The sequence below is a fragment of the Amphichorda felina genome (genome assembly GCF_050947745.1).
Source record: "Amphichorda felina strain 45539 chromosome Unknown scaffold_3, whole genome shotgun sequence".
Classification (NCBI taxonomy): domain Eukaryota; kingdom Fungi; phylum Ascomycota; class Sordariomycetes; order Hypocreales; family Bionectriaceae; genus Amphichorda; species Amphichorda felina.
This window is the reverse complement of record NW_028145047.1, coordinates 1,715,335-1,742,867: the sequence shown is the minus strand read 5'-3', so window position 1 is coordinate 1,742,867 and position 27,533 is coordinate 1,715,335. Positions and strand designations below refer to the sequence as shown.

General features: G+C 56.0%; 7 protein-coding genes across 7 annotated transcripts; 3 read left to right on the top strand and 4 right to left on the bottom strand.

Moving 5' to 3' along the window:
- Window positions 1-2,248: 2,248 nt before the first annotated feature.
- lad1 (NAD(P)-dependent alcohol dehydrogenase) lies at window positions 2,249-3,443 on the top strand (the record flags this gene model as incomplete). Its single annotated transcript, XM_083192699.1, has 2 exons — window positions 2,249-2,442; window positions 2,513-3,443. 2 exons carry the CDS (start codon window positions 2,249-2,251, stop codon window positions 3,441-3,443), a joined length of 1,125 nt encoding a protein of 374 aa, XP_083051756.1.
- A 559-nt stretch (window positions 3,444-4,002) lies between these two features.
- ATP20 (ATP synthase subunit g) lies at window positions 4,003-4,720 on the top strand (the record flags this gene model as incomplete). Its single annotated transcript, XM_083192698.1, has 3 exons — window positions 4,003-4,261; window positions 4,340-4,424; window positions 4,489-4,720. 3 exons carry the CDS (start codon window positions 4,003-4,005, stop codon window positions 4,718-4,720), a joined length of 576 nt encoding a protein of 191 aa, XP_083051755.1.
- Window positions 4,721-5,751: 1,031 nt separating this feature from the next.
- Window positions 5,752-6,565, bottom strand: LAE1 (methyl transferase; the record flags this gene model as incomplete). Its single annotated transcript, XM_083192697.1, has 4 exons — window positions 5,752-5,782; window positions 5,853-6,278; window positions 6,331-6,480; window positions 6,531-6,565. 4 exons carry the CDS (start codon window positions 6,563-6,565, stop codon window positions 5,752-5,754), a joined length of 642 nt encoding a protein of 213 aa, XP_083051754.1.
- Window positions 6,566-12,768: 6,203 nt separating this feature from the next.
- Window positions 12,769-14,550, bottom strand: TOA1 (transcription initiation factor IIA large subunit; the record flags this gene model as incomplete). Its single annotated transcript, XM_083192696.1, has 3 exons — window positions 12,769-12,853; window positions 12,910-13,799; window positions 14,431-14,550. The coding sequence occupies 3 exons, from the start codon at window positions 14,548-14,550 to the stop codon at window positions 12,769-12,771; spliced, it is 1,095 nt and encodes a 364-aa protein (XP_083051753.1).
- Window positions 14,551-15,481: 931 nt separating this feature from the next.
- On the bottom strand, window positions 15,482-17,278 carry slp1 (WD40-repeat-containing domain protein; the record flags this gene model as incomplete). Its single annotated transcript, XM_083192695.1, has 1 exon — window positions 15,482-17,278. One exon carries the CDS (start codon window positions 17,276-17,278, stop codon window positions 15,482-15,484), a length of 1,797 nt encoding a protein of 598 aa, XP_083051752.1.
- An 883-nt stretch (window positions 17,279-18,161) lies between these two features.
- Window positions 18,162-20,545, top strand: ACO1O0_003239 (uncharacterized protein; the record flags this gene model as incomplete). The annotated part of the gene is made up of 3 exons (XM_083192694.1): window positions 18,162-18,582; window positions 18,636-19,566; window positions 19,624-20,545. The coding sequence occupies 3 exons, from the start codon at window positions 18,162-18,164 to the stop codon at window positions 20,543-20,545; spliced, it is 2,274 nt and encodes a 757-aa protein (XP_083051751.1).
- A 1,504-nt stretch (window positions 20,546-22,049) lies between these two features.
- SFP1 (zinc-coordinating transcription factor SFP1) lies at window positions 22,050-25,001 on the bottom strand (the record flags this gene model as incomplete). The annotated part of the gene is made up of 5 exons (XM_083192693.1): window positions 22,050-22,193; window positions 22,289-22,469; window positions 22,547-23,593; window positions 23,982-24,843; window positions 24,998-25,001. The coding sequence occupies 5 exons, from the start codon at window positions 24,999-25,001 to the stop codon at window positions 22,050-22,052; spliced, it is 2,238 nt and encodes a 745-aa protein (XP_083051750.1).
- Between the last annotated feature and the right edge of the window lie 2,532 nt (window positions 25,002-27,533).

Here is a 27,533-nt window from a genome sequence, read left to right as displayed (position 1 = left end):
TATGGTGGGAGACGTGGCTTGCTTCCACGCCTCATAAACTCTGATTCTGACCGCCCCCGGAACGACTCCTTGAACTTAAAGTACGAGTTAAGAGACGGTGGGCCAGGGACGAAGGCTAAATATAGACAATTTAAATAACACGCTTGTTTGCCATGGGTGGTGATTTGCCATCTATTCCCCTCCCCTCGTCCTATAGGCCATTTGGTGATATACGAGCACACACTCGTTTCTTCCTCGCCTTCAGAGGTCTGTTCAACATGGAGCTGTCCTTCTTTCACACTGCCACTGCCATCCTGGCTATGGCTCTCTCGTTTGCTTCGGCGGCACCCGTTGCACCCATTGGACTTATCGGGCCTGTTGGACCCTGTCCCGAGGTAAGCTTCAGGAGCAAGGCGCCAATGTGATCCCAAACGGCCCAAGTTCTAATGCTGCATCCAAAGGCAAAAGTCGACGCCATTCTAAACGGCAAGATGGACCCTGCCGAGTGCTGCTCCTACGGGAGATGCAAGGGCGACGTCGTCGTCTCCGTTGGTTAACCACATGTACCCAACAAGTATCATCACATGATGCGATTTTAACATGCTCTCGCAACCTTCAAGTACTTGCATCGGGTAGGAGTTCAGGTTGTCTCTCAAGAGAAACGAGATAAACGGCCATTCTATGGGGGAAACGAATGATAGGAACGGATGGGAGATACGCTCGGGGTTGTGTTGGGCACCTATCCGCAACGTCTTATCTTTGGCAAACAGGGGCGTGAGGTGCTAGTTGCACAGTCAATCAATACATGGGATATCAGACTTTTGTCGTTTGGAATGAATATTAGAATCGAAGTAGACAGGTTCGGTGTATGCCAAGTTACCCCAAACAAGGTGTACGTTGGGATAGACTTGGATTGCCAAGCCTAGCCGAGGCTGGCTAAGTCAAGCCTGGATTTGAAGAGACGTGCAACACCATCCAATATCAAATACCTGTACCGTTGCATTCTCAATTCTCCCGGCCGAGTGCATCATGTCGCATTGCGATTGGTGATTGCCGTCCGGGGAACAATCATCCGTCCATACGGTAGTGGTGATCTGCTGCGTCGCTTAGATTAACGACGAGCGGCTGCCTGGCTGATCTTGGCGACTAGAAAACCGCAGGCTTGGCCGTCCCAAGATCGAAGGAATACGTGTTTGGGAGTTAGACCCTGAATACTAGTCGGAACCATGCACCCTGGCAACCTGTGCGAGATGCTTCTCGAACATCTCTAGGGCTCAGCGTGTGCATGTAGGCGGCAGATGGACCAAATCACTGGCTATTGCTGGCTAAATAGTGGCTCCTGCGGAGTGGTCCCATCCCCGGACTGAACCACCTGAAGCAACGCTGCAATACAGCCGGTGTTGCGGGCGCGTTGCGGGCCTCGCAGCAAGTGACGCAGAGCCGCCGCCGTCCCCGAGGGCTGCAAGATCCACCGGCATGATCTGTTAGCCGTAGCTGCCATGTGAGTGCGTATCTCGTACTCCGTACTTTCGTTAGTAACTGGATTCCCCGGGGCGCTCGGCGGCTGCCATCGGTGTCAATGGAGTTGGCGGAGAAGCTAAGAACGCCGTCGGGGATGAAAGCCAAACTCCCCGAGCAACAGCTGACCATGACAAGAACAGTGGCGAATGACCCTTACCATGAGCTACCTCAGGACTAGAGGACGAGAAGAGGGGTGGGGACCTTGTGACCACCAGCTGTCCCGCCATTATCAACAGGAAAAACTCTTACTCTGAGACGGAATGAGAACGATATCGGCAGGGAAAATGGACCGTCCAATCGAGGCCCAATAAAGCAAGTAGTGATCCGGTGCTGGCTGGCTGGCTATTGCCGCACAGCAAAGTGGTGATTGGTGCGGTAGACGAAATCGCCAACGTCGGTCTTGGGCTCCCCGAGCCAGTGCTCTCGACCCCACATTGAATTGGGATTGTGCCTCCAACCAAAAAAAAGCCACTCCACTAATGTCCGCGACGGAGACGTGGGGGAGTCGGACAGGCTGGACGGGCTGGACGGGCTGGACAGGCTGGAGCTGACCTTGCGACGGAGGCCATGGGGACATATATATATCGCAGGAGCCCGTCCAGCCGGAGGTGGACGTTGTCTCTTCCACATACCCGCGCCTCTTCAGCCCCTCCACCCTACATCAAACGTTTGAACGTCTCTCCCTCACCCTCTGCCGCCCCAGCAGAACCCGAGAGCGACGGCACAGCCAGAGAGCACCCTCCCCACCATGAGCCCTTCCGCCGACTCCCCCGCACAGGCGGACATCAAGTCGCAGTTGAAGCCCAACATCGGTGTCTACACGAATCCCAACCATGATCTATGGATCAACCCGGCCGAGCCCAGCGCTGAGAGCGCCAAGGCCGGAACCAGCCTGAAGCCGGGCGAGGTTACCGTTGCTATCCGGAGCACAGGTATTTGCGGGTAAGTCGCCAGCTGGTCCAACCATCTAGGCATCTTCGTGAGGACCATTGCGCTGACTGAATCACCAAAGGTCCGATATCCACTTTTGGCATGCAGGCTGCATCGGCCCCATGGTTGTCGAGGGCGACCATATCCTTGGCCACGAATCCGCCGGAGACGTCATCGCTATCCACCCCTCAGTCACGCATCTCAAGGTCGGCGACCGCGTGGCCGTCGAGCCCAACGTCATCTGCAACGAGTGCGAGCCGTGCCTGACGGGACGCTATAATGGCTGCGAAAAGGTCGAGTTCCTGTCCACGCCCCCCGTGGACGGCCTGCTCCGCAGGTACGTGAACCACCCGGCGGTGTGGTGCCACAAGATCGGAAACATGTCCTATGAGGACGGTGCCATGCTGGAGCCTCTGAGCGTCGCGCTCGCAGGCATGCAGAGGGCCCAGATGCGGCTTGGTGACCCCGTCCTCATCTGCGGTGCGGGCCCCATCGGCCTCATCACGCTTCTGTGCTGCGATGCCGCCGGCGCGTGCCCGATTGTCATCACCGACATCTCGGAGAGCCGCCTTGAGTTCGCCAAGTCCATCTGTCCGCGCGCCATCACCCACAAGGTTGAGAGGGGGTCTGCAGAGGAGGCGGGCAAGCGCATCGTCGAGTCCTTTGGAGGCGTTGAGCCTGCCGTCACCATGGAGTGCACCGGCGTGGAGAGCAGCATCGCGGCCGCCATCTGGGCGACCAAGTTCGGCGGAAAGGTCTTCATCATTGGCGTGGGCAAGAACGAGATCAACATCCCCTTCATGCGAGCGAGCGTTCGCGAGGTGGACATCCAGCTGCAGTACCGCTACTGCAACACATGGCCCAGGGCCATCCGGCTGGTGGAGAGCGGCGTGATCGACATGAAGAGGCTGGTGACGCACCGCTTCCCGCTCGAGGACGCCCTGAAGGCGTTTGAGACGTCGGCAGATCCCAAGAGCGGCGCCATCAAGGTGCAGATCCAGAGCCTAGACTGAGAGACAGTATCATGAGATCCGGGATTCGGGGGAGTTGTTTTGGGTTCGTATGCAGGTTGGCGACGGAATAGATAGCCATTGTTTTGATAGGAATGATCAATGCATACATGGGACAGTCCACATGATATTCTGCTCATATAGCTCCTCGAGTGCCAACAGGATTACCAGATGCTGGAAGTCTTGATGGTGACGGTGACTGTTTTGAACAAGACCAAGTTCCTTCCGTGGCCTCTTGTCGCACATGCAACTCGCAAAGGAAGGCACGGCGGCGGCAGGCTGTTGCTGTCCACCCCAAAACGGCTTAGCGCCCCCTTCAATTCGCACCCGGCTGCCAGACCACTGACAGCCAACCATCATCAGCGAATTCTCCCGAGCTTTTTTTCTCCCTCAAACCGAACGTCCGTCCCATCGCCAGCAAACCTCCCAACCACCACCGGACCCTCCGCCCCCTCCGACCCATTGACCGCCGTCCCTGGTCCCGAACTCATCCTCTACTCTCTCCCACGGGGTTCTCTTTTCACATACCCTCCCGCCAGCCACACCCACAGGTCAATTCACGATGCCTGCCGTCGCCGCGCGCCCGATCCTCCGCTCCCCGGCCCTGCGCTTCGCCGCCCGCCGCTACCAGAGCACCTCGACCCAGAAGGCCACCGAGAAGGCCACCGAGGTCGCCAAGGACACCGCCACCAAGGCCAGCCAGGGACTGTCTCGCGTCACCAGCGCCGCTGGCCCTGCCATCGCCGGTGCTGCCAAGGGAATGAGCGCCAGCCTCGGCAAGCTGGGTGGCCGCACTGGCAAGCTGGTCGCTTTCATTGAGCGTACGATTTCTGGATACCATCAGCCTGATAGGGGAAATGCGAAGGGGTAACAGATGCTGACATGATGTGGGATTACAGGCCAGACCCCCTTTGTTGTCTACTACTCCAAGGTCGGCCTTGAGGTCGGCAAGCTCGTCTTCCAGGGCCAGAAGATGAGCCCTCCGTAAGTCGCCAGAGACGGACCTAGTGATTGAACTCACCCCGTCGCTGACAAGAAAAAAAAAAAGCTCCGTTGCCACCTTCCAGAGCTACTACCAGAACATCTGGAGGTCCATCCAGACCCGCAGCTTCCTCCAGTCCCCCGGAGCCATCCTCCAGCGCGTCCGCAACATCGGTCCCGCCCAGCTCGCCACCGGCGGTGTCGTCCTCGCCGAGTGCCTTGGTTTCTTCACCGTTGGCGAGATGATTGGCCGGTTCAAGCTGGTCGGCTACCATGGCGAGCCTGCCTCGCACCACTAAGCCGAGCGGAAGAGTGTACGATTGTCAGAAGGAGGCGGGAGAGTGCAATGGATAGACGGGAAGGCAGAAGAAGACAATGGACGATATAGACACGGTCTCGCTTCGCAAGGCGAGTGTGGGGGGTTGCGGATGGGCGACAATAATTTGTCGCCTCCTCAGGCTATGTCCTGAGCTCACGTTTGTTTCTTTTGTTGTACTGTACAAACAGACAGGATCATGGCTGGCCACCTCGGCCTTGATCAACCCGAACCAATGAGCAAACACTTGTTCAACAGACCCTTTGCCCGTCGCTCTATCGTCATCAGTCGTTCACTGACCCTCCCCCCATGCCGCAGCTTCAGAGCTTTAGCATCTGCCATCCGTACTACCTATGCTGTCCATGTTATGTTTTCTGGGCATGGGAGCCACGGAAAAGGCAGTGGTGGGACAGAGTTGGCTCAGCGGTTAGTTCATGGTAATACGGGCAGCCGAAATAGTAGTGCCAGAGGAGATTTCGTATTATCCCACGATTTCTTTTGTCTATACCACCGGAAATATGGGAAAGACTTGGATGTGATCCAAGAAATAACAAGACCGCCCGGCCACCCGCGACGCTGCCCCCGATAATGCAGAAAAACATGCAAACCATGCGTCTCGTTTCATAAATCAACCAACAACGCGCCCTAGACCCTTGCCTTGGTTGTTAACCAACACACCCTCCACCCCTCTATTCCTCTTGGACGGATCGACCTTCTTGGCTTGAACCAGCGGGATCCTTCGTTAATTTTCCAACTATTATTAGTGCCTTGTCCCCTGCAAGCAGCGCAGTCCAACACGGCCAATATGACTTAACCCAGTCTGTTGATAAACGCCCAAAAAATCGCAACCAACAGCTTCCTTGTAGGCACTCACTTTAGCCTGGGTCGCCACAAATGCGGCCACATGACACGTCCCAAGATGTTGCCTGTGCGACTTTGACCTCGTGTCAAACATGCCACTTCATCGCACCTTTCACGGACGCGCCACTCCCCCGTAAACTGCTAGAGAGTGGACTACCCGGGTCTCCTTCCTGACCAGACGTACCTGCGTTTGATATTAGTTTCTATGTCCTATCGCGGTGTCTGTGAGCTGCTGTTTTTGCAGGCGTACTTACATTGTTACATATGCATGGAAGCGAAGGACGCAGATCTCCTTTTTGGTTCGGGTGTTGAGGTCGGAAACTTGGTCGTAGGACATGTGTCCGTGATCAATCATGGGCATCAAGCTCATCGCTTCTAGCCCTTGACCAAAGACAAGATTAAACCACCTTGCGGTTTCTCGTTCCATCTTCACACTAGACCAAGGGTTTACGTAGCACTTGATGGAACGTTCCTTGATGTCGACGAAGCCAGCTTGCTCAAGCATTTGCCTGGTCCGCTGCGGGATTACTCGACCACTTCGGTTCGCGCGGTCTAGGCCATCGAGGTAGAGTCCACACCACTCTTGGAGCGCTGATGGGTTTGGTACGTCGTCGCCTTCCCATTGGGGCGTCCAGTCAATTTCAGTCTGCTCGATGAACCCCGTCCCTGGGACCAAATGCCTAAGAGTTTATCAGTGTCTAGCTAGATAGTTGCTTGGGTCAATCGTCATACTCAAACGCCTTTCCATAGATACCAGGCCACATATTTGTCTGGATACTTCCGTAGAGCAACCGCATATGAACCAGGTTGCAGTCCCGCATAAGAGGGTCCCATGAGGGCTCCTCAATATCAAACTGTATCGTATTCATAAGGCGGGGAATGCTACGGGGCTATTAGCAAAAGACTTGGACATAAGCACCATCACAACTCACAGTGGTGGTTGAATCTGGTTGAGATCAACAGCCATGACTTCGGCACCGGAGTACTCCCTTTTCTGAATCAGTCTCATGTCTCAGAACAACGGTAAAATAAGCCGAGGTAGGAAACACACTCTGCGACGTGAATCGACCATATACCAGTACCCGTTCCCAGATCCAAGATCTTAGGTGGGTGCTCGCGTGACAGCGCGTAGTCGAGATCTAAACCCTCGCGGGCCACAAGAAAGACTTTGTGGAAAATATCCAATCGGCTCAGCTCCTCCTGTGAAACTGGTTAGAGGATATCAAGCTTATTAGGATCAAACCATCTTGCCGAGTCAATGGGGAACATAGCCTTGCCCAGTTTCCATGCGCCGAAGTACCGTCCATGTCTCCAGAAGCCGTTCAGGAGATATCTCTCCTCTGATTCACTGGCAAGTCGGCCTCGTTAGCTGCTGCAGGGGGGGCTCTCGCAGGTATTGGAAAGGCTCCTGAGCGGTGAACTTACGTCTGAGACATCCTGACCCTAGAACGAGTAGATATAGTGCTACACAGACCCGTGCGTCCCCGCACTCGAGCAATTGCGAATCGAGATAATCGGGAGGAGCCTCAGGCACCAGAGCGAGGTCTGGACTGGTATTTGAACTAAATGGGGACAGTAGAGTTATAATCCTTGGGCATCTCGTCAGTATGAAGAATTAGAGGGAGACAAGATGACAGTTCCGCTATGTTTCAACAGTGGGCAGGTTGAGCGACGGGGAGCAACGAGGCCGTTTTCGTGCGAGCAGTTCACTGATAATAATAAAGGGTAGGGTGTTCTTCATGAACTATGATATGATATGAGATGGGCTATGGTGCAGCGAAGTGGCGTGAAAGGGGGGATTTTTGAGCATTGACATTTGACGGCTGCTGTGGGTATCGGTATATTCCATCAAGCGACGATGTACCTGCAAGGAGCTTCTACTCCTAGGTAGGTAGCGAGCTCGCAAGGACGTTCATAGATTGGCTGGCGCTACCAACCATAGTCACAGGAGCAATGGAAAAAGGAGAGTCGGCTCAGGGGCGGTTGAGTGAGACAGGAGGGAGAGGGTATCCAGCTGACGAAGGAAGTGGTTGGAGACTCACCAAGACAGCAAGAAATGTTGTGATCAGTGTCGTTGTGCAATTAAGAGCGGCAGGGAATCAAGCTTTGGACGTTATGGTTACGGCCGAGGTCAACGGTCAAGACCGGTGCGAAAGTTGTTGGCGAGACACCTTTTTTTTTGGCAAAAAAAAAAAAAGGAAAATAGTCGTCTGTCGTCAATTGTGCGGCCGAGCCCCGATCTCTGTCGAGACAAGGATCTGGAGAATGAGGTTTTGCGGGCAATTTCGAGGATTGGGTCAATGGTTAGGAACGAAGGTTAAGCGCGGATTGACTGAGAGGAACTTGAAGTCGAGCGGGAAGATACCCCAGAGGACCAGGGTGACTCGATTGAGCCGGTACGTCTTGCCAGGGCGTGACGGGCCGCGAAGCTAAGTTCCTTTGCATGGACGCAACACTGCAACAGTGCCCACAAGGTTCGAGCGATCGTGACTCGTCAGAGGTCTAGCTCTTTCGGTTGCGGGTTTCGTGGAGGCATGCAAGATCGGGGGGACGAGAGCTCTTATGATTCCTCGAACGGCAAATGTCCGCTACCGCGGCTTGCCTGGTTTGTGTTGTTAGTTGATGACCTGGACGAGGCTTATTGGCATGGGTTTGTTATTATTTTGGCGGTCGATGTCAACATGGCCGGGTTTGGTTGGAACGGCGCGTGGATCCATCCATCGGCTTGGGGGTGAGGTGAGTGACGGTATTGCATGGGACGGTACTCCGTACCTTTCCCTCTTCAACCCAGTGATGAACCATGAACCTCGTCAGACTATCCGTGCCCAGGTAGTGGCTTAAGCTGTTTTGGTATCGTAAAGGGTGGGCGGGTCCCTTTTTTTCTTCGCCGTCAACGAAAGTAGCTCAGGAAGGGACCAACAGGTGGGACAAGAGGTTTGGTGGCGGCGGGTGCTCTGGCGGGTGTTCTGGGTGCTCTGGCGGCGGCCGTCAACGGGGGGAAGAAGCGCGCATGCATGAAAGACAATATGCCTACGGATACGCAAGACGAGACGGGCTGTGGACGGACTGTGGACGGAGATTGGATTGTCAAGCACGAGGTTTATGGAAGTTCTGAAGCGGAGGAGAGAGAAGCGAGGGACTGAGGAATGGATGCCGAGAACCAGGGCCTGAAATTTCGGTGGGCTCTGCAGCCGCCGCTGTTGCTGCTGCTGTTGCTTGCTGCTGCTGTAATATTCCAGCCACCCAGCGTGCAGTGCTCAAGTGCCAGGCGCTGTGAGGGACTCCTTCCTGCATGTCATCTACGCCGCCATTTTGTGGCAGACTTGCATGGAAGCATGATGGTGGGTGTGCCTGTTGGGCTGCTCCTTCCGGGAGTTGCGAGTCGGCTTCACACTGAAAGGAGGAGTTGCCCCCCCAGGCTCTCTGTTGGTGCACGTTGGTAACTGTGCCTGGTCCTGCCTGGGCCGTCCCTGCCCAAGACGAAGGAACCCCTCATATTATTCCAATTCCAGGAAGGGTCGGTGGCAGGGTCGCATCCACGTCCCGCTTGACCTCAGTTCGTCGCCTCCCACCTCAGAACCTGCATGCTTCCCAATGGATACCGCCTCTGCTCATTTGCCTGTTGGTTTGTGTCGAAGGCGCCAACCATGACAGCGAAGCAGATCCTCAGCCACCCCGCCGCGTAACCCGACCTTTGCTGAGACGAGCCGACGATTCTACAACCAACTCCAAAACGCGCCCGCCCCACCTCTACGATGCGAGCCATCGACCCGCCGCCAGTCCCGCGGCCGCTCAAGAGCTGGGTGAGGGTCCTGGGCCCTGGGCCCTGGAAGGCTGGAACACCCCCGAGCGGAACCAATCCTCAGGGACACTTACCTTAGTGCCCGCACCGGTTGGGAACACGGTGCGATTCGCTGCGGCGCCGCGCGATAGTCCCGGTGCGCCACAGGACGACGCCAACACCGAACGGGTGGCATCTCGCCCAACTTGTCGGGTCACCAGGCATAGTCTCCATGCGGGCGGGAATGAGACATAAGAGGTGGCTTTCGTTTCGGTTGCACCACACTGTGCTTTCGAAGGCTCTAAATACATAACACTAGTAGTATTCGAAGGCTCCAAGGGTAAAACTACCCTCGACGATTCGACTCTACCCACCTGGTTGCCGAGATTTACAGCAGGGTGCACGGTCTTTGGCCAAGACTTTGACCGAGACCAGACGAGAGAGTGGGCTTCCGGTTAGCATTCATCTCCATGCCTTCTAAAGTTTCTACACTTTCAGTAGGGCACAAAATAGACTCGCCAAATCGGATGTGCATGGCACTCGCCTTTTTTTCCCCTAACAGGGCCGACGCGGCGACACTATGTCGCAGCACTCTTACCAGTCGAGGAACCACGAAAGGATGGGCGGCAGATGGCCACAGTACATAGTATGAGTGCATTGCATTGTTTTCCTCAGCAGGCCAGGCGCACGAGCCCGTCGAGTCGGTGTCCCCCGTGTTTCCCGTGTCCCCAACTCGATGATCGGGATCCGACGCACCGGGACCTCATTACGTAGATGGGGGCCCACCGGGATGTAACCTGGTGACTTTATCTAGGCTTCGAAGTAGTAGCCAACAGCGAGTACGTATGTACAATGTACAGGTTGATCATCAGGCTGTGGATGGGTTGCCGATCAAAATCTCATTTACACCGTCACTTCTCACAACGGGATTAGTTTGGTTGCGTACTAGCGTGGCCGTTGTGCTGGCACCGGAACGATGAAGACATTGAACCAACTGACCATGGCAGTGAGATTCTTGTACTGTGTACATAACTCAGTCATTATGGTCAGTTATCTATTCTTTGAGAGATCACACCTGGACAGGAGTGTGTGTCAAGCCGCAGCTTACTCCGTACAGCCCCCAGACTTGACCTTTGCTCCGGATATGTCCAAACTTTGACAGCAAACGGACAGCAGACAAAGCAGCACAAAAGTTGTTTCACGAATTAAGTTACCAATTGTCCATGCCAAGTCATTGTGAGGTCAGGTGCGCGTGCGTACGGGTAATTTGCCATCGACAGGTGTCAGTCGCGTCCTCATATGCGGCCACTATAGGTAGTAGTAGTAAACACTACAAGTTGGGCCACAACTCGTCGCAGCCTATCGCGCGACTTGCCGCGTGCCCAACCTGATTGCCGTCCAAACATATACATAGGCAACCGAAATTTCTTAGACGGTTGGACCGACCAACATAGTGGGCACATGGGACACTTGGCTTGCACAGCATGACGCCGGCAAGACAGGAGCGGGTCACGCAGGGCTGCAATACGCTGGGGTTTACCTTCTCCAGAGTCACACTAATGAGGGGGACTAGAGGTGAGGGTTCCCACGAGCTGTGATTCCCCTCTGCGGTGGAACACACCGTCTACATACCAGCACGAAGGACGAGTACAATGGGCTCCGTTGTTGGATGTGCACCCTCTCAACGAACCCCCCTTGTGCGTCTTGCAGGGGCGCCGCATTTTTGTTTGAGTAATTGCTCTCAGTTCCTCCTTGTCATCATTCCGTGTCTTGCAATCGGCGAGAATGTGTAGCGAATACGGACTTTGTTGGAGATATCGGCGTCTACGAGTACAACGAAAAGCAACGCAGTGAGACTACGGCACATGTTCCAAATGCAAACACTTGAACAGAGAGCTTGCATGACCATGGGGGCCCCCGGTGGCGCCTGTGGTCAATTACCCGAATGATTGTTGGAAGTATCCGTACTCCGTGGATGGTACTACTATTGGTCGATGCCTTAAACCAGGCAGGCAATTCATCGAAGACACTGGGGGTTTCGCATACTACGTACGTAACAACACTGTGTTCACCGAGCTAACTACATGCATAGTAGTGCTACTGTGCATGATGGCTCTGAAGCCTGCATATCGCGACCTGCCAGCCGGCCCAAGGCCCTGGTCTAGGTCGGCTGGGGATTGAGACATGCTGGCCTACTTGAAACAATAACAGGAGTCGGCTAAGGAAATGTACTCTGTGCCATGTATGCATCTGTTCGCACGGAGTACTATGCAGAATAGAAGAGTCATCCCCACGTTATTGGACGAGGCGCGCGCTACGGCTCGATCATGGTTATCAGCTAACACACAACACCAGGACCAGCAGGCAACGAAGACAGCTGACACGAAGCAGGATCCCGAGAGCAGGCAGAATGCCTAAAGCACACATAGTCATCTTTTTTTGGCCCCCAAAAAAATGTGTTCTCAACATTATGGATACCTCTACGAGAACCCAGCAAGTGGGAGGGCGGTCTGTGGCGGCGACGCGGCTTGGATGGATGGATTCCGAACCCCTGTTTAGTGTCTCGACTTGGACCCAAGCTGTCGGGTCAGACCTTGCTGGGGTGTCAGATTCTGAGTGGACGCGAGATTGGCCGAGACGCGAGGCTGCGAAATTGCGGCGCGCTGGGCACGCGAAATGATGATTGTTGAATATTACCAGGGACATACCTGTATGTATGCGTTGGCAGACACCGGGATGGTTATTTTGGGCTAGGCACTCTGCGCTCTGTTGTTATCTGCGCCCCCCGCCCTGGGTTGAATGCCTGCTAGATTGCTTCATGAGCTGGAGACAGCGTAATACACAGTAGTAATAGGTCCTAGTACTCCGTAGTATGTACTCCGTCTGTGCTAGGACTATTGTTGCAGGGGAGCCGAGCCCGCTAGACTGGGTCTCAGTGCTCACTCTCGGCCAGATGTCCGCGGGTCTCGTCGCTATGCCCACTTAGGCTACTGAGCACACAACGATGCACTAGTCGGCGATTCGCTTGCAGGAAGGGTGTGAATCACATGTAAACCCCCAGTGATGAACACGCTGGGCGTATGCATTGGCTCCGTGAACGCAGTTAATGGCATATCTTGTTTAATCCCTAAGCTAGACTCCTATACGTTGTACAAATGAGGCGTCGTGTAGAGCATTTGGCTCTCTTCGTTCCGCTTGCGAACGTCGCCGTGCTCGCGACCTTTTGCGCCTTGTCGGTTGTTCGTATCACCCTCCCTCCCTCAGGGTGTGCCTCCAATCTAGTGGCTGTGACGAAAACAGAAAAATAATCATTGGGTTAAGTGCTATTCGTAGGGGCAGCCGGGGGGCATCTATCCGACGGGCAACCGCGGCACCTTGGTTGCGGCCATCTACCATTCGTATTCGCCCGTGGCCTTGTGGAAAACGTACTCTTTGCCATTCACAAGCAACACCCCGTCCTTCAGAGTGCACTTCCTGCGAGGCTGTCAGAGTCACCCGGCAAGGAACTTGGGGGGACGCGATGGACTTACCACTTGTTCTTGACACGCTGGACCTTGTCGTACATGCAAAGCATGATGTGACCTAGGCCTTCGTCATCAACCTCGTCTTCGGAGCCACCCTCATCCGGGTCGTCCAGATCCGAGTTGATGGCATCTTCGTCCTCTTCCTCGTCGTCACCACCATCATGGCCAGCAATGCCCTTGCCCTTGCGGTTAGTATTGGGCATGGGCCTGTGCCGCGTCGCCTCCTTCAGGGGCAGCATCAGGCCGCCTCCTTCCATACTCTTTGCCTTGGAAGCAATCAGTTCGTGAAGCTTTTGGTCGATCTCCAACCGCCCGAGCTCTCGGACATCACCACTGGCATCCCGCTCGAGCAAAACCCCTTCAAAATCATCGGGAGCGCCATCGGTCTGGGCGTTTTGCAGGTGGCCTTGCCCGTTGCTGGCAGTCTGTTGGCGATAGGCCTGCTGGGCATCTGACGGCTGTTGTTGTTGTTGTTGCTGTTGTTGTTGCTGCGGCTGTTGCTGTGGCTGCTGACCCGCCTGGAGGGCATTGATGGATCCAACGGCCCTGTCACCGTAACGTTGCTGGACTAGTTGCGCCGCACGATGCGCGGCCACGTTGGTCTTGTTATCCATGCCGTTGAAGTTCACCGGTGGCATGGCTGGTGTCCCCGGCTCTTGTTTTATGGGCATAGTGGGCATATTGCTTGCCACATCCGGCTCTTGCTTGATGCCATTTTGCGGTGCCGGACTCGCTGTAGGTTGCGGGAGCTGCGGTGAGAACTGCGCTTGCGAGTGACTCGGGGCAGGCGCTGGGGCAGGGACAACGGCAGGCTGCGCTGGCTGTGCTGGGGGGTCAGGCTTAGGATCCCAGGGAAATCGAGCCACGTCAAGTTGGGTGAGCTTTTGCTGCCATCCCTACAAGGTTGATAAAGCGTTAGCCACGCCCGTCATGAGAGTCGAGTTGATGAGTGGCGCGATGTGACTGGGTTTGGATACATGGTAGATTGAGCCAACAACACACACAAAAATAAAAGGGGAAGAGAGAAGTGGGAAGCGGGAGACAAAATGCGAAGTGACATGAGGGTGGGCGTGCAGAGTGATGCCTGATGATGGACCACAGCCCAGGTATGCGTAGTGCGACGTGCGATGCAGCGAGGTAGAGAGATGTGACCAATCAGCGGCAGAGGCGGTGCACGGAGTGGTGTAGCAGGGGCCTTGGCCTTAAAAGACCCAAATAGTGCCCTCCCGCCCTGCTGCCCCCTCCCCAAACTCCGCCACTGCTCACCACCACTGGCACGGCCTTCTTCTCGTGCAATGGCGGGTGTCGGGCAACGCAAATGAAGTCGTCGCCAAGTCGTCGCCGTCTCTGGCCCAGCGTCTTTTGCTTGAAATACAGGGGCATTCCAGAGGCACACCAGATTACGCCGGTGCCCCAGCTAGTGACGACATGACGGGGCACGTAAGCGCAACAGAGGGTGATGGATCAAAACGAGGACAGATGGAGACAAGACACGGAGGGAGGTAGGGAGATGGCTGGTTCGCTTACCTGTCGCAGCTCTTCGAGAACCGACTCTTCGATCCCGCTCTCTTCAAAGTCAACTCGGGAGCTGTTAATAACCTCCTCAATGATCGTCTGGTAGACGTGACCGACAGCCGCGTTCGACATCTTGTCTGTTCTGACTGACTCGGCGCGCGAGTTGACAGCTGGACGCAGTGTGTCAAGGTGCGGTGCGCGATGGACTTTCGGTTCCGTAAATCGTCTGTCCAATGACAACGGTTCCAACACAAACGGCTAGATGCGTCGTCACGGGGAGTGATGGATCTGGAGTCAGGTATGGCGCGAGAGTCTGGGAGCGAGTCTCTGGGGTGAATCTGGGTTGCGCCACCGGCACTGGGCGCTGGGCGGCTATACAAGGCCGCTCAGGCTGCTGCTTCGCGCGGACGTGGAAAGTTCAGGACGATTGATCGACGAGCTCGTGTCTATAGAATCTCGTAGATTGTGCGTCTGCCGGCCGTAGAATCTGGGTGTTGGGTCTTGACCGTCAGTTGGCCTGGTGTGCATGCAGTGGTAGAGTTGCCTGTGCACGGCAGATTCACCTTGTAGGCCCGTCTACAGCAGTGCACGTGGCTTAGTAATCACCAACCCCGCTACCCGTAACAAGGTATTAGAAGACATCCTCATCTTCATCGTCAATGCTGCTGTGTCATATACTTCCAAGATGAATCTCACTTGAGGAATTGCGGTGTCAAACCATCATTAAAAAATAACACCAAAAACTGCGTGTTCCATGTGTATTGCTGAGTTGCCCTAATTAAATCCTCCACCGCCTACCGTAAAGAATACGGAAACTACTAGGTAATGAATGGTATTCATTACCGAAAAAAAAGAAATATTGTTCCCTTAATCCCACGTCCATATCATAGTTCCTTCCTAGAGCCGTGTCTTTCGTTTCGTTCATGCGTGGAGAAGCACTTTCGTACCACGTATAGAAGAGCAGCAATAGTATCTCCCCAACGCCGTGCTTAAAATCATTGCCCCGCAAGAACGATTGACCTAAGAAAGATCATACCTACCGCAGACCGATCGAGAGAAGTCTTTATCGGATGGTCATTTGCTTGACCATATCCGCCTTGCCTGAAGCACCGGCACCGCTGATGCTACCAGCAGCGCCAGCCTTCTTCTCGAAGACCTTCCAGAACTTCAAGCTCTCATCGGCAGCGGCAGTGGCAAGCATCTGGCCATCAGGGCTCAGGCAGCTGTGAAGAACCCGGCTCTCGTGGGCGGGAATTTCGACATTGCGGACCAGCGTAGGGTAGCTCCAGATGCTTAGAGAGTTATCGGGGAAACCGCTTGAGCTGACAATCTCGCGGTAGTGGGGACTCCAGCGCAGAGAGGTGACCTGGGATCCGGTATCGATGCTGTTGACGCGGGCTCCAGACGTGGAATTCCAGAAGTGGATGTGGCGGTCATAGGAGCCACCACCGGTGGCAAGGAGGTTCATGTTCCAGGGGCACCAGGCGAGGGCCTTGACGGCGGCCTTGTGGTTGGTCTTGGTGAACTTGGGGACCGAGAGAGAACGGGCATCCCAGATGGAGACTAGGTTGTCGTTGCCACCGGTAGCGAGCTGCGCACCGTCCGATCGCCACTCTAGGCCGCAGACCTCGGACGTATGGGAGACGAGCTCAGCAACCTTGTGTTCAGCGATGCGCACGTCGTGGTTGAAGACGAGGCCGCTACGGGCGCCGGTGGAGAGAAGGTGCTTGTTCCAACCCATGACGCCCACACGAGTGTCATGGCCGTACATGCTGCGGATTTTCTGGGCTTCGGCAACATCCCAGATCTGAACTTCACCAGTGCCCAGGCCAACGCCGACATAGGCGCCATCACCAGACCACTTAACGCTGCTAACGTATGTGTCAGGAGAGGTCTCAAGAAGGCAGTTCACGCTACCCTCATCGGCGGACCACACGTAGACGCTGCGCTCCAGGCCAATGGCAACCTGGTTTCCGGAGCTCCAGTCAAGTAGGTTGAGGTAGTAGTCGTCAATGAGACCCGGAGCATCGAGAACACGCTCCGGAGCCGTGGCAATGCGGCGGCGCAGCTGGGCAGAGGTACTGCTGGCAGACCTGAGAGGGCGATTGTACTGCTGGCGGAGGTCGATAGGCTTTGAAGATTCGGGTGGGGCCGGCTTGAACTCGAGAATGCGAGTGTTGAGCTTGACACCGCAGGCATTAGCTAGCGAGTCCTGATAGGCGACCGTGTTGGGAGAAGGACGAGTGTAGTCAGCCTCCTCGTCATTAATATTCAGGCCTTCCAGAGCGGCAGCAGCCTCGTCAGCGGCAGACGACAGCACGGAGGAGCTAACACCGTTGCTGGTCTTGGGCCGCTGTCTGTCGGAAACATCAACCTTGCTAGAACCACTGTGCGCAATACCGGAGCTGGCGGCACGGTTGGGAATAAAACGGTCACCGCCGTAGTTCAAAGTGGTCTTGGTGCCTTTCTGACGCAGAGCCTTCTTTAACTTGGAACTGGCCGGAGTCTTGCCAGTTCCGGTAAGGGTGAAGTCGGAGACGCCGAGCTCAAGGGCCTTGCGGGGAGTGTGGACCACCCGAGCAATGTTGGACTTGGGAGAATCCTTATGGGAAGACTTGGATGTAGGTCGAGAAAGGTGGGACATGAGGTTTCCACTGTACGTGGTCTTGGAGGATGCCCGGCAGTCCTTCCCACTGTGTCTCTCAGGCGTGAAAGGAGACGAGTCGAGGTTGACGGGTTGTCTGGTGGTGGACGACTGTTGGCGAGGGGAAGGAGTGAGGGGCATCCGTCCGCCAGCGGTACGAGAAGAGAAGAGTCCACGGTGGGACTTGATCGGAGTTGACACCGTTGCAGTGGCCATGATGACTGACTCTGACGTGTGTCAACTTGTGCAGTTGTCTGAGTGGGGTCTCCAACGAGAAGCAACCGAATGCGTCGACGGAGAATCGAGCTTCGATGATATCGAACGAGTTCCAAGAGACTCTAGCTAAAGATTCCTGGGGGTTAGTATTTCTGTGTGCAATGTTCGATATAATCGAAAGGGCCTTTGACAAAGCGCAGGCGAAGTCGGGGGCGATCAGATGGCTGCGCAAGGCCAGCGATAAGATCTAGTGGACTTGGCAGATTGCGGCGTCTTGTGAAAGGATTTGTGAGGATTCTGGCAAAGCTGAGGAGCTTTTGACAGAGAGAGTGCGAGAGAGAGGTAAGTATAGGTAAAACTTAGGGGAGCGGATAGGAGTGGTGGTGCGGAAGAAGGAGGGAAGGAGTAGTCGTCCCATTTCACGGTTTCCTTTTTATTTACTTTCTGCCACATTGGGGTATCGCCCGGGCAACCGCAGTGTATGGGGCGGGTTGGGGGAAAGTCCGCTCCGCCCACGGGAGTGACACCGCTAGTCCAGTTCCGGCTTAGCCTTTTCGCCCCTGTCAAACTCCAACATCCAACCCCGACAAAGGCGGCTGCGGCTGGAGATTGGAAACACCAACGCCATGGTTGGCCTTCTTCTACCTATCAGGACCTCGCGCGAATACAGCACATCCTTCCTTGGGTCTCTCCCCAAACTCTTGGCTTAGGTATCGACAAACTGCATCCCCCAGCAGACGGTCAAACTCCAAATCCCACGTTTGGGCCTGGCTGTTGCGCCGTTTCCTAGGCAACCTTGCCTTTGTCCATCACTGGCAGTGAGGACCCTGAGATGATCGCATAGCACAGCCGGTGACACCAAGCCTGACAGATTCCTGTCAATATGGCGCAACAATCCACTCCCGGCAACGCTGTGGCGCCCGCGTCTATCTTTGGCGGACCGAACACGTCGAGCAGCTCAACTGGCGCGCCTGTGTCGGCTGGACCCCTTGCTCAGGCTGTGGCCACGCCCTGGCACCCCGCTTCGGTCGCCTCATCGAACAATACATATATCATGCCGAACTCGCCGGTCAAGAGTCGACTTTTTGAAGGATACCGCCCTAAGGTGACTCGCACATTAGGCCAACGACCGGCGTGCTTGGTCAATGCCTCGGTCACCTACTGCGGGAACAACCAGATATATGCGTTTGGCGGCTTTGACCAGTACACTGACGAAGTATACAACCATGTGCTACGCTTAGATCTAGTTAGCCATCAATGGTCCTTGGTGGACAATTACGGAGACATACCGGGTGTTCGGATGGGTACGGAGCACTTCAACTGTAAAATGATATTCATGTGCTAACATCTTTCACAGGCCATACTGCGACACTCTACCAAGGAGACAAGCTACTGGTTTTTGGTGGCGAAAACGAACATCGAACGTATTTGTCCGACCTCATTGTCTTCGACCTCAAGACAGCGCACTGGACTCAACCTCCGGTCTCCGGCCCAATCCCTAAGGGCCGGGCAAGACACGCTGCGGTATTGCATGAGGATAAACTTTTCATCATCGGAGGGATCACTGGCCAGAACAACTATGTGTTGGATGACATTTGCTTCCTTGACTTGAAGACTTTTACCTGGTCCAAAGCATGGCGCTTTGTCGGCCGCTTTGATCACTCAGCCTACATCTGGGGTGATCGTGTATGGGTCTTTGGGGGCCTTAGCGAGGAAATGGACAAAGTCAGCGACCTCTGGTGGCTCGACCTCAAAGGCAACCCGGAATTTGATTCGCGGCCGCAGATTGGCATATTTGATCGACAATCTGCCAGTACCAGAAATTCGGGGAGCCCTCGGCCCACTTTCACCATGGCGCAGAGTCCTGCCGTGGGAGCTTCGGGATATGCGGCAAACTCGCGTACCGCTCAAGTGAACCCACCTTCTTTCCAGCTAAAGTCCTATGCGCCGCTAGCCCCGGGTTCGATATCGGCTCTAAAGTTCATGTCAGGCCCAACGACTCCTTCGCAAGGCTCCGGTATACACTTTCACGGCTACTCTTCGGGCATCCTTCTAGATTTTGTCACACCGGCCGCAACCATCACCCCCCGGGAGTGCTCCCTGTCTGCTCTTGACTTGGGAACCCTGCGCTGGCAAAAGCTGGCAGAGGGTCGCGAAATATTCAAAGCGGGCTACAGATGGCATTATTGTACCATCAACGATGATGGTACAAAGGCATGGCTTTTAGGTTGCCCAACCGACCCTGGCGCGACTGATCTAGGCCCCAATGGATATGAGGAGTATCTTAGGTAAGGACATGCATGCTTCATCCCGGAGATATCCCAATAGCTCACCGTTGATAATAGCGACATCATGGAGATTGACCTTCGAAGGTATGGGTTTCTTGGTAACAACTTGACCCCTGAGCCCCGTACCCAGTCGAGGCCATCCGCGACTGCTAGATCCGTTGACCAGCCATCCAAGGGCCTTGGAGGCGATCTCGCCAAGCTCTTCGACCAACCTCCTGAAACTGGTAGCGGGACCGACTTCGTCATTACCGCTCTCGCTGGCGATTTTGATGACGATGACGCCGTGAGTTCGGGTTTGATTCGCACCGACGAGCCCTCACCCGACCAGAACTGGTTGGCCCCAGATGCGCCCACATCCCAGCCGATCCACGTTCACAAGCTCATCCTACAAGCGCGCTGGCCGCACTTTGCCAGACTTTACAATGCCCAGATGGCCGAGTTCCATACAAAGAAGATGCACATACCGGAACCGTACTCGGTCGTCAAGGCCTTCCTCTACTATCTCTACACAGACAGCATCCACGGCACCTCCGAGGCCGGCAGCGATGCCACGACCAACCTCTCCGACGTGGCCGGGCTCCTGGTCATGTCCAACATCTACAACATCCCCCACCTGCGCCTCCTGTGCGTCAACCGCCTGGCCAAGGAGCTCGATGTCGAGCACGCCTGCATCACCTGGTACTGCGCGGGCCTCGCTAGCGAGGAGTGGCTCCGCAAGCGCGCGTGCACCTTCTGCTTCACCCACTGGGGCCGCGTCGTCCGCACCCAGGGCTTCCTGCGCCTGCCGCGCACCGCCCTCGTCGAGCTCTCCCAGGAGATTGACATGGAGGGCCGCATCGTCGGCGGCGAGGACCTCGAGTGGGACGGCATGGGTGGCGGCGTGCACAGCCAGGCCTTGCGCAAGGCTAGCGTCGGCAGCAACCAGACGCAAATGCTCGAGTCCGAGGGCGACGATGATGAAGGCATGGAAATGAACTGATTATAACGACACATGTGAACTCACGAGAGATGCAGGGCGACGACAGAGGGAGGGTTGAAGGTGAGTGCAAGCAAGACTTGACGCTTATGTGTACGGCCCGTTTCATGGTTTGTTTGCCGAGGTCCTACTGGGCTGTATTTTGTAATTTTTTCGCATCGCGAGGCGTTGGGTGCTTTATAACATGTCCATTGTTTCTACCTGAACATTCAATAAATAGACTTTTGCATGTACATGTTGCCACCGTGTGTCAGTGGTTCCAGCCGTAGAATCGTCAAGTTGAGCGTTTTGCCCGTCTATTACTCCGTAGTCAATCTCAATATCGTGTCCAGTCTATATTAAAACCCCCTTGTCGACTCCAGTCATTTTGTGCGTTTTGCACACCTCTGAAAAAGCAATACCACAGTGCCAGAAATTAAGAAAGCAATCAAATGACAGATATCTCGCCGGCCCACGTGGAGGAGGAAAAGGACAGACGTCCTCGGAGTTCGCTCCGTCCAAAAAAGGTACCGTGTGTAGCCAAGCTCAGCACGATGATTAAACGAGAAGGTCGAGTTGAGCGTGAAGCAAAACGGTCCCTGGGTGGGGGTGTGAGCGTAGATGGTGTGTCATGCAGATCAAGGACATTTTGACTGATGCTCCATCGCTAGCCCAGCCCCTGCAGTTTTGGGGTAACTATCGCAGCGCAGTAAATGGGACCTGCTCCGTCTGAGCCGACATTCTTTTCTGCATCGATCAAAGCTGCCGCCTGGTCGCGTGCCCCATGACTCAAGTCGCCTCTCGTCACCAAGCAGGGCACGCGGGGGCACTCAAAAGTGTCCCCCTCCACTCCCAGCCGCGACAGGCAGGAGAGGGTCCAGACGGAGCACTGACGATCTCTAAAACAGGAATTGGATACAGGAAATCATTGAACATGAAACCGGAGAAAACCAAAAACACCCGCGGCATCTCCAGCCGAGTGGCAGGCGTACAAATGTGAGACTGTATTCAAGGACAGTGCTGTTGGGCCAAGATGCCGCCCGCGTCTCGTCCTGCGTGAGAGCGGGGCGTCTTGAGACCCTGAATCCCTCGACATGTAACTGACCACAAGGGGAGGAGGGCCATGTGGTGGAGATGGTGGGGTATATCAGGGAATGGTTTCGTTTCTGTTCGAAGAACCAGCAGCTTCTTTTCAAAAGAGAGCGCAGCCATGACTCTAGTGTAATTCTTTTCCGCCCAGCCCGATTAAACGCCGTCGCAACTTGCCGTAACCCATGGGCAGAGCGAGTAGGAAATAAAAGGAAAGAAAATCAGGAACTTTTGTTGTTGTTTTGAGGATCGGGGCAAGGGTTCCGCATCGTATATCGCGGGAAGAGGTGTGTGTGGCGCGCGATCGAGGGGGGTTTGCCAGATCGGATCGTCGTAGCACGTCCAATGGTTGACACGATCACAACGTCAGAGACCGAGAGCCCTAATTTGCCAGTGATCTCACCAGGCCGCCATTGTGACGCGCCTTGAGAGCTTCTGACTATTGGCCCTGGGGTTGTTGACCCATGTTGTCGCCGCCCACAGCCAGGCCAATTCCGCCAGGCAGAAGCTGGGGCAGCTTGATACCCGCTGCCTCAGCATGGAGCTTGAAATCAGGGTTGCACGGCAGGGAGTGCGATTTGTGCTAGGATATTGGTCAGCATTGACATTCACACCAAAAACAAAAACAAAAACAAAAAAAAGAAAGAAAGAAAGAAAGAACGTCATGAGGAGACTCACGTATTTGAGACCGTTGAGGTTCTTGTAGCGCTTGCCGCAGGTATCGCAGTTAAATGGCTTCTCCTTCTCCATTCCCAAGGTACCCGGGTAAGGAGCACTAGTCTCCGGGTTGACGATTGAGAATGTTCCGTCGCCGTTCTCGTGTAACTGCTGCGTTTGGTGTCCGTGCGACTTGTGATACCTAATTGGGTCAAATTGTCAGCCACGCCACATGCGGGTGGAAGACATGGGATGGTGGGTGGGTGGGTGGGGACTTACTTGAGGCCATTCTGGTTCTTGTAGGCCTTCTCGCATCCAATGACGGGGCACTTGAAGGGCTTGTGCTCCTCAGACATCATCATGCTCTGCAGGCGCTGCATGAGGAGCTTGTTCGCCTGGGGATCGTTCATCTGGCCGCTAGTGAGGCCGAGCTGGGCAAGTTGTGCCTGAATCGAGCGATTGCCGCCCTGGGGGAATGCGCCACTGGGGCTAAAGAGGCTCTTGCCGGGGTCGTTGATGCAGAAGTTGGAATCGGCGTTTCCGTTGCTGGTGAAGTTGCCGTCGCCGATGTCACCGTTGCCTCCTCCCATAGGCATACCAGGCAGATCCTCGTCCATATCGTCCACCCCGGCAGGTTGCCGTTGCGGGGGGATCTGCTGCTGTTGTGTCGAGAGAGTCGGAGTGTTGACGGAAGAGACGGTGGGGTTGTGCTGGAAGCCGAAGCTGGCGGCCGCAGGCGTGGTGGGCTGGGACGTGCGCAGGCCCTGCGTCATGCCCGAGGTGTCCATGTGAAGCTGGGGTCGCTGCTGCTGGCCAAACATGTGCCTTGTCTGGTGCATCCGCTGGCTGTCGTCTAGCTCCATGGTGCCCACGGCATCGTCCATTTCCATGTCCGCGACGGCGTCCATGTCATCCTGCATGTTGCCGCCCATCCCCATGCCCATCTGGCTATCATTCATGCCCATACTCTGCTGTGCGCCCATGAGCGGCAGGCCCATACCCGGAGTCTGCTGGCCGAGCTGCGTCGGCGAGGGCCGCGCTGTCGTCTGGCCAGGCGTTGTGGGTGTTGTCCGCGTGCCCTGCATGGAGTTGGTACCTTGCATGCCCATGGGGGCGAACTGGGAGAAGTTGTTGTTCCGGGCAGCATTCGGGCTGTTCTCTGTGTGGGCCTCTTCGTAGTGCTGGAGAAGATCGTGCAGATTAGGCAGGATCTTGCCGCAGCAGGTGAAGTCTCGCATGAAGTTGGCCTCGAGCTTGGGCAGGTAGGAGCCGGAGTGGAAGGAAGGGGATTGGTGGGCGAATGGCGAGGAGCCCTGCATCGTGAAACTAGAGCGAGGGCCATGGTGTTAGTCAACTTGCTGAGACAAATGTTTTGTGTCGCGTGGCAGTGAGGGTGGGATGATGAGTATTAGGGAGGGGGGAGGGGAGATGGATGGGATGACTCGAAGTTGCGCCGCCAAATCGAGGCCAGCTGAGGGGCAGGGCTGGCGGGTGGTGGCGGTCGCAAGGGTCCAAAATGTCTCGCAGCGAGGCGACCGGAGACAATGCGCACTGCACGGTTGGAATGTTTGGGACGGCGGGCTAGGTGAGATGGAGGTGAAAGTGCGGGGGGAGTCATCAAAGAGCAAAAGGTGAAGAGGTGAAGGGCAAGGTGAAGGCGATGGCGCGGGGGGGAAGAAAGTCGTGGGAAGTCGTGTACGGGGGAATTACTCACTCGTCGCGGACGAAGCTGCCAAAGGACATGCCGCCCCAGCTCATGCCGCCCATGAGACTGCCGGCCAGGGACTCGCGGCGGTTCCGGTTGACATTGTCTCGGTTCTGGTTGTTTGTGGAAATGGGCCGCGGGCCGGCGCTCACGAAGGAGTCCTGGCGGGAGCGGCTCATGGAGGCGTCGAGGGCCATGGCGATGTGTTTGCGGAGGGCCGTTGAAGGTGGCTGTGGTTCCTCGCCGGGCTTGTACACTCGGAAGGCTTCCCAGGCTTGTGGTTTGTATCGCGAGGTCCAAGGCTTGCGCACGGGTTGGCGATGGAGGCAGTCGGGTTCGCCAGGCGGAGGGGTCTTGCAGGCTTCTCTGGCGGCGTCGACCCAGTCAGGCGTCTCGAGAGTCTCGGGGAGATCGGGAAACAGAGGAAAGGGCGAGGCCTTGTAATAGAAGGAGGAGCAAGAGGATGAGGAGGAGGGTTGCGAGTTACCGGTAGAGGCGGTAGGAGCGTTAGAAATTCCGAGGGCGCCCTTTCCGGGAGGCGACTGGTCTGACTGGCCTGACTGGCCTGACTGGCCTGACTGGGCTGGCTGGCCTGACTGGGTTGGCTGGGTTGGCTGGGTTGACTGGGTTGGCTGGGTCGACTGTCCTGACTGTCGTGACTGGCCCAAATCGCCTGAAGGGCCCAAGTGGCCCAACTGGGCCTGGGGCTGGGCGGTGGCACTAACCGTGGGCGTAGGCGCCGCGGCAGGCGTGGTGCTACTCGCAGGCGTGGTTGTAATAGGGTCAACCTGCCACTGGCCGCACTGGGGACCAGGACCAGCAGCAGTCCGATTCGCAGCACCACCACCGGCACCACCAGAACCACCAGAACCTACAGCGCTGGCGACGTCGCTGCCGCGGCCGGCCAAGTCATGGTGGGTGGTGGGCTTGGCCGTCTGCCAGCTGAGCGAGCCCTGGTGTTGGTCGTCATCGCCCGGGGCCCCCGGGGCCGCGGAGGACGCATTCCAGCTGCGCAGCCGCCGCACCCATTTACACATCCCATAACCACTCTGGACCGTGCCTGGGTCGCGCTTGTCCTTGGCCCTCGGCCTGGTATTCTTTTTGCGGGGAGCCATGGAGATTGCTAGTACTATTCGCTCCGGCTGCTTGCTATCAGTGCGAGTGGATGGAGAGCATTCACAACTCCTCGGCTGTAGCGTTGAGGAGACCAGGGGGAAGAAGCTTTATTTTATTTATTTATTTATTTATTTTAATTTTCCTTATTATACCATTTCCTATTGTCCATAGCCAATTTATACCGTGGGCTGTATAGCAGTACCTAGACAAGCTTTTTCGTGACCTTTCTCCGTAGAAGCCACGAAAGGTAATGTTGTGTCAAGTATTAGACTCTGTTCATCGCCGGACCACGGAGTTGTGCGGCGTTGATGGGTGGCGCCAGTAGTGAGACCGAGCTGCCTAGCATTTTGATTTCCCAAGGCGACAGAGAGCTATCGGGATACATACCTACGTACACGGCGCGGCATGTCCTGAACCTCCCGGCTATGGGCACGGGAGCAGTTGACGACTAGTACTGCAGGCTGCATGCAGCGTGTAAGTCGGTTGGTTTACAGCCGTCGGCGGATGGGCCGCTCATGTACGACGGTTCGGATACCCGTACACTGGTGCCCTGCCTCGAGTCCAAGGTGCATTGAGCAGCGAATAATTCGAGTCCTTCCCCCCGTCAATTGTCAGACAGATCTCTCATCATGAGCTATGAGAGAGAAGGGGGGGCGGGCGGATGCCGACGGGCCTACGGATATTACTCGCACTATACAGCCACCACCAGCAACGGGATCATCAGAGGGAGCCTAAATACTATACGGATTCGCCCATAGTCGCACTAGCACGAACGGTAATGCAGCAATGCTCCATTACCTCTCTTGTAATTTTAGCCACTCGGACGGACTGAGGACACATACTCGTAGGCCGTTCCCAGCAGGCTTCTCAACACACAGAGGAATGAGGTCATTGGGCCGCCTGGTCAAGTGCCAAATTTAATTAATTGATTGCCCGTGCTGGACACGTTGTCTCATCGACACCGCTAGTTGCGCCGGGCTTCCCAGGCTTCCCAGGCTTCCTACTAGTAATAGGGTCAGTGGGCAGCCACGCCCAGCAGCGCCCAGCAATAATCAGCACCAATATTAGCCAGTAGTAGCCAGCAGCATTAGCAGATCTGGTCTCCCCCCTGACGGAATGACTTGTTCGAACGGGGGCATGTTGGCTGCGAATCCAGGGCAGCGGAGGCGCAAATACTATGTAAAGGCAGCAGCGAGATCCCTGGGAGACGTCACGGAGCAGGGACGGAGCAGGGACGGAGCAGGGCCGGGCGCAGGGGTTCACCAGCCCCGGCATTGCCCACTACGGCGGTATTGCACGCAGCTCCAGCCCGAATGGGCATGCCGTCGTCTGGACTGGCACCCTTGAATAATATATTATTCGATGCTGGGGATCGATCCTACTATGTACGTAGTCATTGGTGGTCATGGCCGCGAGTGAGTGATGGCCGTGATGGCCGTGGTGCTCGCGAGTCACCTCGCCATCGCCTCCTTTCCGTCTCCATCGAGACGCAGCTGGAACGGGTCGGCGGCCTCCTCCAGTGTCCCCCAGCGCGCCCCAGTGCCACCAAAGCTGGAACCCACCAACTTACACAAACAAACAACCCAGCGAAGCCCCGACAGTGTCGCAGGCTGCCACCGATCGACCGCGGACGACCGAGGTCAAAAAAAGGGCGCCACCGTATGCGTTGCCACAACTCTATTTGACAGGCTCCAAGCGCGCAACCGGGCAGTGGGCACTGGACAGTGGGCACTGGGGCAAGCGAAGGTTCGACACTGCTTCGGTGGATTTTCCGCGCACGGACGTGGCCATTATTCAATCTGGACTGCCGACCTTACTCTTTTGCCAGTACTCGTAATAGCAGCTGAGTCGGCGATGCAACATAGCACGGGCTACAGTGCACGTAAGTACGAGTAGAGACTCCCGAAAGCATCAATTGCACGGGGTCCAGCTCCAGGGTCCAGCACCCCTCGGATTCGGGACCTTGAAGTGCCAGGCGTCGTCGCCTGCGACAACTACGACAAGCCCTGCGACAAGCCCTGTGACACACGCCCTGTGGGAGTTCTGCGACAAGCCCACGGGATACGTACCCTCTAGCCACATGGTGGACCCCTGGGCGCTGGGGGGCCTTGGAGGAGCTCCAGGCCACTGTGATTGGCTGCAACCGCCAGCGTGCCCACTGAGTCATACCCTTGGTGTGGCCACCGGCCAGCCGCCTGCCTGAACGAAACACTTCCTTATTCTGAACGAGTTGTACGACTATTCGTACGCCGCACTGCACTCAATTCAGCACGCTGCCCGCCCGCGGGCCCCCGATACCCCAGACAAGCTGCTCGCTGTCTAGGGTGGGAGGCTGGCTGCAGCTCGCTGTAGTAGGAGCTCAAGCGCTGGCCCCCTCACGATTCGCCTCCCGCGGACGGCGCGCAAGGCTCCCGAAGCGACACGAATCAGCCATCATCACGGTGC